At 35.6% G+C, this 10,556-nt stretch overlaps 2 protein-coding genes and 1 long non-coding RNA gene across 8 annotated transcripts in view; 2 read left to right on the top strand and 1 right to left on the bottom strand.

The window, feature by feature from the left end:
* Positions 1-457: 457 nt before the first annotated feature.
* Positions 458-2,713, top strand: ndufb5 (NADH:ubiquinone oxidoreductase subunit B5). The gene is made up of 6 exons (XM_004067721.5): positions 458-617; positions 1,041-1,123; positions 1,641-1,707; positions 1,851-1,912; positions 1,992-2,098; positions 2,520-2,713. Exons 1-6 carry the CDS (start codon positions 500-502, stop codon positions 2,638-2,640), a joined length of 558 nt encoding a protein of 185 aa, XP_004067769.1. The 5' UTR covers positions 458-499; the 3' UTR covers positions 2,641-2,713.
* Positions 2,714-3,609: 896 nt separating this feature from the next.
* LOC110014929 (uncharacterized) lies at positions 3,610-4,423 on the bottom strand. Its single transcript, XR_002289954.2, has 2 exons — positions 4,283-4,423; positions 3,610-3,655 (listed from the first exon to the last, which is right to left on the bottom strand). It is a non-coding gene; the product is annotated as an uncharacterized LOC110014929 (long non-coding RNA).
* usp13 (ubiquitin specific peptidase 13) overlaps positions 4,166-10,556 on the top strand; it is a 38,413-nt gene continuing 32,022 nt past the window's right edge. For 5 of the 6 annotated variants that reach the window (XM_020702284.3, XM_020702282.3, XM_004067861.5 and 2 more), the window contains exons 1-3: positions 4,170-4,569; positions 6,224-6,349; positions 9,557-9,617. In XM_020702284.3, the coding sequence (XP_020557943.1) occupies positions 4,459-4,569; positions 6,224-6,349; positions 9,557-9,617 (298 nt within the window). In that variant the 5' untranslated portion in view covers positions 4,170-4,458. Of the gene's footprint in view, positions 4,570-6,223; positions 6,350-9,556; positions 9,618-10,556 lie in introns of all 6 variants that reach the window. The other variant, XM_020702283.3, reaches the window with a different exon arrangement.

The following is a 10,556-nucleotide window of genomic DNA, read 5'->3' as shown; positions in this document are numbered from 1 at the left end:
AAAATGTTTTTTCTTGTTTTTTGAGCCTTTGTAAATATAAATAATAATTGGAATCTCTGTTTGTCAACCCGAAGGTTCTTTTTGTTAAGAAAAGCTAATTTGTATAAGTCAAGCTACATATTTTAAGTAAGTAAAATGCAATACAAATTTCAAAATTGCCAACAGGTTTAAATGAAAAAGAAAGAAAACAAAACAAATTCTTCATAAATATCCATAATATTTTTTTCTATCAATTCGGCGTTTCTTTTGTTGTTGTTTTTCCCTTTTCTTTTCTTTATTTTTTTTTTTTTTTGAAAATCAGCACAAAAACGTTCTTTCTGCTTCGGGTTGTAAAGTTGTTAAACGTTTAAAAAATATGCACAAGTACAGTATAAAATTGACAAAGGGTTTGAACTAAAAAGGAAGAATAGTTTGCCCTTACCAAATATGGCGGCTCCAGCTTCATCTCCTGATGGACGAATCAGCGTCCGCGTTGTTGCCCTGTCGTCCAACAGTAGTAATGGTGGGGATGAGCGTTCTCAGGTCGGCTGCTGCCTTTGCAGCCAGACTGACCCCACTTAAACCAGGGAGTTCTCCGGCAAATCTACTCACTCGAGCAATTCCTCGAACAGACAAAGGTAAGGAATCCCCTCGTGATTAGAAAAACGAGGCGTTTCTCCATAAAGTCTGCCTGTTTCTGTCCTGACCTTGCACCGGGACTCACTAGCGTGCTAGCTTGAGTTAGCTTGTTAGGTGGCCCCGTTGCAGGAGGGATAAAAACTGGATTATTTCAAATCAAATTTGAAATAAGAATTCATGCAGTTATGTAATGCAGCTAAAACGTTTGGTCTTAAGCACATTTGTCGGTTGAGTTACCACCACACACTTTACTGCCTCAGAGGCTCAGTCAACAAACCACGAAGAAGTACTTTTAGTGGTACTGTTTACATGTTTATTTACTTAAAAAATGGTATCCTCCAAATCTATGCTGTTTTCCCCCCACAGTCTGTTTGTATTTCTGTTTAGTGTTTACTGATTGACAGCATTTCTCTGTTTTACAGCTGCCATTCGCTGGGGCCATGGAAAGAAAATGTTTGTCATCAAACCCTCTGACTACTACGACAGGAGATTTCTGCGTTTATTGGTCAGCACTTCATGTCATTTACAGGCTGCAGGAATCATAACAGCAATTTATTCATTAGGAAATAATGCGGAACACATCACACTTCTTATACAAAATTCTCAAGAATGGTACTTATGAATAAAAAAATATGGTTCTCATTTTTTGTTGCTTTTCTGATGCTGTTCAACTTTGTGAGGTCATTAAACCCCTACATGTTAATGACAACCCCCCCCTTTTTTCTTATTTATAAAACATTGAGCCCTGCATTCCCTCTGTTCTAAGTAAACACTAACCTTTACAGAAATAAGTGTTTTTAAATATTAAAAAATTCTATAAATGCTGCCTTTACAAAAAAACAATACACCAAAACTAGTTTTCGTTTCAAACATTACTTTCAAAATAAAAGCTACATTACTTCTTAAAGCAAGCTGAATGTTAGATGTAAAGAATCCTGAGTTTTTTTAAAAATGTTTTTCTTTCACTCCTATTGCTAACTTTAGTTCATCCTGTCCTCGATCTAATTTTTTTTCTTCCTCAGCAATATTATGTCCTTCTGACTGGGATCCCGGTAGCCATCATTGTCACAGGGGTCAATCTCTTCATCGGTAAGTACAGATGTCTTTTTGTTCTCATAATCTTGCTTTGGGCTTTCACATCATTTGTTTAACTGTGATTCATAACCACTTGGACTGAAAAAAGAGAAAATAACTTAAAAATGGTAAGACTTAGGCTGTACTGTCTTCTGTAGGTGAAGCAGAGCTGGCTGAGATTCCTGAGGGCTATGAACCCGAGCACTGGGAGTACTACAAGGTTTGTAGCTTTCTCTTTTTGTCTCTTCGCCTTGTTATTAGCAGCTTTCTAACAGACTCCTGCTGTTCTGTCATCGAAGCACCCCATCACCAGGTGGATTTCAAGAAATTTGTACGACTCCCCAGTGAAGGACTATGAAAAGATGATGGCTGCAATTCAGATCGAAAAAGAAAAGGCAGATATGAGGCGAGTACCGATGTCTTGATGATCTGAATCCACTCATTGGATGATAACTATCATAAACATGAGTGTTTTTAAAGCCTGTTGTGTGCAAAATGGAAAATGCTTGTGAATCTGTCATATTTGACATATATTAGAAATATCCAATTAACTCGTCATTGTATGTGGCGTTTCATAGACAAAAGCAACTTCAGCAGCCAAGCAAAAAATAATGCAGTCAGTGTGTGATGGAAGTTTTACCAGCTGCTCTTCCAAAATATAGAAAATCTAAATTAGAAACGGGTAATTCACTTTTCACGAGCAGAAATATTTTACCTCTGATTTTTTTGGGTAAAATGTTTTCTGCTAAGAAAAAAAAAATCACTAACCTGCCCAAAGGTTTAATGTGTGAAATGTTTAATAATTCACTTCCTGGTGGCATCAACAGACTGACACAGATGGAGGTACGTCGCCACATGAGGGAGAGTGGAGATGGTCCTTGGTTCCAGATCCCCACCCTCAACAAGGACCTCATTGACAACAGTCCAAAGGCATCACCTGACAATTAATGAAGACGCCTTTTCAAGATTTGATCAACTTCACTGTACATTTTTCTCTGCGTAAATAAAATATCTCTAAGTAGACTGTTGTTTTCCTTTCCTTTAACTCCATTATTTGGATACACTTGTTTTACATGTTGTATTTGAGTGTATTTTATTTATTTAGAACAGATTAAAATAAAAATAACTCCAGAGTAGACAAAGGCGCAATAGGAAAATTGTTTCCTGATGAGAACATTTAGGTTTTCTTAAGGAAAATAAGTGTTGTTTGCAATATTTGTGTAACATTAAAGACACCAAACATTTACAAGTCAGAGGCTCTTTTACTTTACAAATATTTCTCGTTACTTCCTAAAACCAAATAAAAGTTTTAGACCTATCCACTTTTTTTTAATCATTTTAGCTGGTTATTTGATCTAAATAGTATTTTGTTTGGTTAAAAATGCAGTTTATACATTAAATGAGCTTTGTTAGTTAATGTTATTTTGCAAGCAAAACCAGGAAGAAGCAATTAAAATAATTATAAATACTGAAAATTTAGTAAACACCTTTTTTAACTATAGTATTCAACACTTGCAACATATATAAGGGACTTTACTGGTTAACATTTTAAATATTGAGTATTATGTTGACAACCTTAAAACTTACATAATCGCTAATGTAGGTTTTTCTAAACCAGAAATCTACAACCTTTGCATTTTTTGCAGTTTCTCACTGATCAAAACCCAGTGAGAGCTGCAAAATCCCACCTCACTTAAGAAAAATACACTTTGTCTTTGTAAGCAATTTATTTATAAAATGTAGCTTTGAAATATTTACAACAATTCAGTTACTACAGTGTTTAACTTTTCTGTATAAACAGATTTAATTTATTTTACTTTAAATGGTAGGACAAATAAAATACACCCCATTTAAAAAAAGATCCTGCTGTTGCAGAAGATTTACTTGAACCAAAAATGCAGGAAAGTCAAACATGGCATTTTATGATGACTTTCGTGTATGGTCATCCTTTTTCTCCTGAGTTCTGTAAAAGAAGAAAAACAAGGGATTTTACAAATATAGGTTTACCTTAGTTTAAAAATCGAAATAATTTATAATTTATTCAAACATGTGGTATTTTAAAGCCAGAGATTGAGGGATAAAAGAGAATCATGTGGCTCCAGAGCCTCAGGTTGCAGACCCTTGCTCTGATCGTGTTTTGGTAATGAAGATAGTTGTCCAGCAGGTGGCAGCACCGTGCGGTAGGCAAACATAAAGTGCTTTTTTTGTCGTAAAAATTACATTTTTTATAAGGCAAAATATTTATTTTCTATTTCAACATAGATATTGGCTAATATTTATGGAAGCGTATTGCATTCAGTTGAAAAAATAAAAGAAAAACCACCCGTTGTTTATTGAATGATGTACGTTTCCATAAATGTCAGTACACAAAATTATAAAAAATATAATTTTTTCCGGATAGATGGATCGAGAACCGTGCAGGAGCATGTCTGCTGAGTTTTTGAATCCTTATTGGAGGTGGGCGGGGCCTTCCTGGTAAACTACTCGCGTGAGCAGCGCGGCGTCATCGCAGCTCTGTAATTTCTACGCACAATTTAGGTGGGAAAAAAACCCCACAACAACAGGCCGAATTTCCCCCCCGTGCCCTCACCTTCGTTGTCACCCGGTTCCTGCCCGGGCGACCCTCTGGCATTTTAATTTTGCGCGTCACATCCCCTTGGCGCGAGGAATGTAGCGACGGAGCGCTTTAAAAATAGCATCCTCTCCTCTGACAGCGCAGCTCCGCAGACTCCGCAGCACTGAGCTGCGAGGAGGGGGAATGCGAAGATGGCTGCAGACTTGGGAGAGCTGTTGGTCCCCTACATGCCCACCATCCGAGTCCCCAGAACCGGAGACAGGGTCTTCAAGAGCGAGTGCGCCTTTTCGTTCGACTCCCCCGTAAGTGTCTGAAATGCCACACGGCGCGCGCGTATTGTTTGTTTGTGGAGGGGAATGTGCGCCTCCGTCAGTGAGTCTGCTGATCAACACACGTGAAGCAGATGCGCGCTTGTCCATGATGTCCCATTTCCCTCGTGAACGAAGAAGGAAAACTAAACAAGAAATCGGTGTAGCAGCTGCACGCGCGCCACCAAACAAACATCATTTCAGTTCAGCTGGGGCGTTTTTGATCCGCGGTGCTCCTCAAAATGAAATTATTCATACAAATAGCTGAATAGAAATATTAATTGTTGTTCATTTTTGCTTGTCGTGGCCTTCACTGAGATTATTGTCTTTATGTTGTGGCTTTATAGTAAACAATATATGGTTTTATTGGTCCAAAACAATTGCACTTTAAAAATCCATGTTTTAGAGTGTTTGTTCCCCCCATTTATGTTTATTGCCAATAAATTGTTAATTTTATTCCTCCACATTAAAAAATATATTTGTATTTTACTTTTAACACTTTACTCATAATTAAGTACAACATATAAAGTTTAAACACTACTTTTTGTAATTTAAAGGTAAACGAATTAATTGGAGATCAAAAAGACATTTTGGGTCATGAAGCTTAATTCCTCCAATACTTTCCCCACTGGAGCCATTTTTAAAGGTGACTCAGCTGTCTGGAGTTCATCATGTTGGCCTGAGGACTGGTTTATTTTTGTCTTTGTACTGTTGAAGCTCAGATGTCACTCTGGGCCACTTAAAGGTTTAACACAGGGTTTTATAACGACACTGATTGCAGATTTAAGTTAAATTTAATTTGAAAGGTTGCTTTCTAGTTCTTTGTTGTCTGGCAGTCCACATGTGTGGAGGAAGAGAAGGTTATTATTGTTTATCTTACAAAAATGTAAATTTCTGAAAACCCAGAAGTTGATTGTTTGGTTACATGAGCCTGTGAATGCAGCAAAAATCAAAAACCACTCTATCTTGTTTCAACATGTGGGTCTGTTTAGGAAATTAAGATACCTATAGTTTGTTTTTAAACTTGAACAAACTTTATAGGACTATATAGAACAAAACCTTGAGCCCTAAAAACAAAGGTTTTAGGGATAATCTGAGCCTTCAGTTCTGCATTTATGTTCTGCTGCAAACATCGTGACATTTAAGGCTATATCTTATTTTTATGCAAAAAAACAAACCTAAATAAACATACATTTTTATGTTTTTATTAATTTTTGGAAAACAATTTTCCCCCCGTATATTATTACTTGAGAAAAGTGACAGAACCTTTTTTCTAATACTTGACTCATGAGAATTCTGCAAGTTTGATTGATCCTCCTTTAACTTTAAATGTTTCCCAAAGTAAATGAAACATCCACATTGTGCTATTGTTGTGAGAGAAGTATAAGCTTTATGTCAAACCAGTAAACAATGTTTATTGGTCTTATATTTCACACATTACATTTTATATTTACCCTTTGTAATCCTGCATGATTTGCACATTATCAACAGTGTTTACCTTCTCTTCGATGTCCACGTATTTTTAAAAAAATACTAGCACAAATGTTAACTCATCTCATGTTTTAACTTAGATTTTTTTGATTTAAGGAATGAAATAATTTCCCACCATGTGCTCTTGCTCAGTGTTCCTGTTTGTTTTGGTATGTAGGAGTCTGAGGGAGGCCTCTATGTGTGCATGAACACATTCCTGGGCTTTGGTCGGGAGCACGTAGAGAGGCATTATCGCAAAACTGGGCAGAGTGTTTACATGCACCTGAAACGTCACGTCAAAGAGGTACGTTTTCCTGCTTCCCTGTTCAATGTTTTACTTTCTTTCACTTGAAGAACAAAATCCAAATGATTTTAAAGCAATGAGAAAGAGAACTACTCTCTCACAGCACCAAAGATGCTGTTGATTTGAAAGGTTTTCAGTGAATATACAAAAAATACAAAACATTTTAAAGTCAACAAAAGATTTTACCAGTTGAAACAATTAATGATGGAAAAAGAAAGTTGAGCTCCAATCCCCTGAGCTGCTTTGCTCTTTCACTATTAAATTACACTCTAAAGTAGAACTGAATTTAATTGTCTATTTGTTGACGTATTGCCTTACTTTCAGAACTTTACTGCATAGAAAACACCAGAAACAACAAATAATTTATCCTTAATTTAAATGTCTAAGAACTAATGGTCCTCAGTTTCTCTAAGTACCCTCTCTGATGAAAATCATGTTTTTGGTGTTTTTAACATATTACTGCTACATCTTCTCATAATGGAGGAAATGTATTAAGAAACCTAAGCTTAAAATTATATTTCAGTCCCCCCCTCAACTCGGAGGCAAATTTTTGAATAACCTTTGCCGCTCTGCAGAACATATGTCCTAGAAAATAACACGTTAAAAAAACAGTTTGGGCTGAAAATGGCATAATTATCATTTAAAGATTACTTGAAATGCTTTGAAAATAAATCAAAAGATGAATGGAGTGAAACTGAAATGGTTCTGCTGTTTCCATTGTTTCTTTTACATATATGGATGTTATTATACATCTGATTAGAAGAGACACATAAATATAGAATGTAAATTTAGAATTATGTTTTGATAAATAAAATATTAAGATATGTTAATTGAAATTTTAATCAAATAATAGTTAAATCAGATAAAAACTTAAAATATTCTGTTTACACCTAAGCCTATAAAACTAATATCTCAAGAAATCTTATATTTGTTCATTTTATTGTAATACATTAATCTGACGTGTTTAAATCCACTTTGGAAGTATGAGAACATGACATGTTTAAGAGTTTATGAACTCACAAAGACACTATGCTACATTAGATTTCCGGTGTTTTTTTCAAAGATTTGGTCTTAAATTGTGAAAGTTCGCCTTTCCTAAGTGTTTAAAGTAGTCCAAGAGATTATAAAAGTATAAAGAAGTCTAAATACGTTTGCTGCTATTTGTTTTTCTTAGGAGAAAAAATGGGAGGGAGTTTACTCATGACTCTCTAAACCCTATAAAACTATAGTTAAATAGTAAAGGACGAACTAGTACCCAGGATTATAAAAGCAATTTGGACACATGCTCACTATATACATGTATACATACATTTATTTATTTTTGCCAGACATTTTGCAGCTATGCCACTGCCATTTTGTTTCTTTAACTTGTTCTTGCATGTTAAAATAGATGAGACAAAAAGGTTGACATAAAATAAATAATCACATTATAATGGGTGGTGTTTTCGAAAGAAGTATATCAAATGAGGCTATTTATAGACTCGCTGAATAATCTGATTACTCAGAAAATCAAATAATTATTGGATTTTTGGTGGTCATATAGCTGGGACAAATGTGCGACTATCAGTTACATTTGCAGTGGAGCTTAGAAAAAATGCAAACACTTTGGTAAACTGCTGTATATTGCTGGGCGGAAATGCACAGGATGCAAACATCATTCATTAAACGATTAAAAAAAAGAGCTTTTAAGTGACCGGTAGGGAAATACTACTATATAAAACACGACTTTTTATGGAAACTTTTGCCGTTTCACGAGATCTTGACTTGAACAATGATCATCATGGTAGAATTCTGACCATCTTACAGTAAATATCTTGTTGCTGTGATTTCTCATTGGCTCTAAATGTGCTTGGATCAGCTGTTTTGGTAAAGAGCTGGTGGTTCCATGCCTGGAGCAGGTCAGAAACAGCTGCTCGCATTCTGCTGCCTCTATGTCTGCTGTTTTTCTTTCATGTGAGTCCTCTCAGACTTCAGTGTGTCAGCATTCACAGTCTTCTAGCTCTGCCTGGACACCGCTAGTATCAAATAAATCCAGTGAGTTTCATGAAAATTCGCACAAATATGGGTTTTATTGTCTACATTGATAATTCAATACCTCGTTTTCTGCAAATTGACTGATTTATAAATAAAAGATAAAATCTTTAAGTCAGTAGATATTTTTATACTCGTGTTTTTTAATCGTGTTTGACAATTTAAGCAAAGTGAGCAATGAAACATCTACTATAAAAGAAGAAAATTCTTTTAATGGTTTATAAATGTTTTAATGGTCTTGGGCCTTCTTATTTAAATGATATTGTTTTAAAGTATGAGCCCTCGCGGACCCTGAGGTCTTCAGGTACTGGCCTCTTAGTTGTTCCTAAGGTGAGGACCAAAACTTAGGGGAGGGGGAGGCTTCGTTCTGCCATTACGGTCCTCGCCTGTGGAACAGCCTGCTGGAGAACCTCAGAGCAGCAGAGACTGTAGAGATTTTTAAGAAGAGGCTCAAGACCCACCTTTTTAATTTAGCTTTTAGTTGATTTTAACTGCAAATTTATTCTATTAGTTTTAGTATAGGCTATTTTATGTATTTAATTTCATTTTATGCACCTTATTCTCAATTTTATGTTTTTATATACATCTTATGTCTTTAATTTTAGTATCTTATCATGATTTTAGCCCCAGTGTTTCTTGTGGGGATCTTTTCTGCCAGGGCTTGCCGGCTTGGTCTGTGGTTGTTGCTGCAGTTGTCTCCCTTGCTGGGGCAGCTGGAGTTAAACTTTGCAGCTTTACGGCTGTGAAGTGGACTCTGTTGCTGTCCCAGTCTGGGTGGGCACTGTTTCGATGCTCCCATGGCCAGGCTGGCTCCTGGTTTCTTTATTTATTGTTTATTTCTTTATTCATTTTTACAGTTACATAGTCATTATTCATTGTACGTGGGGGTCATGGGTCATATGTTTTAACAGAGGGGAGTGGGAAGGGTGGGTTGGGTTTTTTCTGTAATATTGTGTTTTCTGTTTTTAATGTTAAAGCGCTTCGAGCTGCACAAAATGCATTAGAAGAGCTTTTTTATAAATAAAGTTTGATTTGATAAAGTTACACTTAGGCACTAAATATACATATTAATATGCACAAATTTCCATGGTTGGATTATGACAAAAAACTTATTGAAAAATTTCAGAAGCCTCTTTTATTCAGTTTATGTTTTTTTCCTTCTTGTTTTTCATGCAGAAAACCACAGGAGCTGCAGGCGGTGCCATCCCCAGACGAAGAAATGGAAAAGTATTTCTAGGTATGTCAAATGTACTTATTTCTGATACCTTATTAATTTTTTTAAATAAATATGACCTTTTAGATAAAACAGTCAAAAAGGACTTTACAAAAGTAACGAGTTTAAGTGGTATTTTAGAGCAGAAATTTTTTGAGCTCATAAAAGAAATCCTGAAGAGTTCAGAAAGACCTTTTGTGATGGACTTTCAATGTTTTGGTTAACTTTCAAAACATCATCAGAACCTCATTTGCTTGTTGAGATCCATCTTATTGGTGTCGAGCCTGTGTGAGACCCACATTGTGATGAACAAGGCAGCCGCAGTTTTTCTTCTTTAAACGTTTTCAGACATGTTCAAGTCCATTAGTCAGTCAGTCAGTCAGTCTCCCTTCTTGGACCCTTTCAGTTCAGCCTTGACTGTTTGCTTTAAAACTTCACCTATTCTTTAAGCCCATATAATCCAGAGCAACTTTATGTGGGTTTGTTCTACTTTAGTTGGAAAAGATTTCAAATCAACCTTATTTATAGAGCACTTTTATTTGTTGCAGAACACCTAAAAATGTTTTATATAAAATAAATAAATAAATAAAATAAATAATAATTTTAAAAAGACCCTAACTCACAATTGAATTGAATAAAAACAGAGAAAAAACTGTCTTTGAAATAAATTAAAACATGAGGAAAGTGTAAAAGCTACTTAAAATATAATCTGCATAGATAAGTTTAAAGTATTTTACCTTAAAAACCTCCACAGTAGATAAAACCTTCACATCCTCAGACAGGCTGTTCCACAGGGGAGCTCCACGGTCCTGGAATGTGGCCTCGCTTTGGGTTTTTGTTTCCGACCCTGGGGACCACCAGCAGACCTGCACCTGATGACCTGAGAGCTCTCGGAGGCTCATAAACTAAAAGAAATCCTGATTTGAAAGAAAAAAAAGAAGAAGGTTCAATTTGATTAAGATT

Source organism: Oryzias latipes, chromosome 4, assembly GCF_053564925.1.
Source record: "Oryzias latipes strain Hd-rR chromosome 4, Olatipes_Hd-rR_3.1".
Lineage (NCBI taxonomy): Eukaryota > Metazoa > Chordata > Actinopteri > Beloniformes > Adrianichthyidae > Oryzias > Oryzias latipes.
This window is presented reverse-complemented; position numbering and strand designations above follow the sequence as displayed.

Excerpts from the sequence above, each read along its gene's own strand:
- ndufb5 (XM_004067721.5), top strand. The coding sequence starts at position 500 with ATGGTGGGGATGAGCGTTCTCAGGTCGGCTGCTGCCTTTGCAGCCAGA. Across the intron at positions 1,124-1,640 it reads GGAGATTTCTGCGTTTATTG|CAATATTATGTCCTTCTGAC; the intron begins GTCAGCACTTCA and ends TTTCTTCCTCAG. Across the intron at positions 1,913-1,991 it reads AGCACTGGGAGTACTACAAG|CACCCCATCACCAGGTGGAT; the intron begins GTTTGTAGCTTT and ends CTGTCATCGAAG.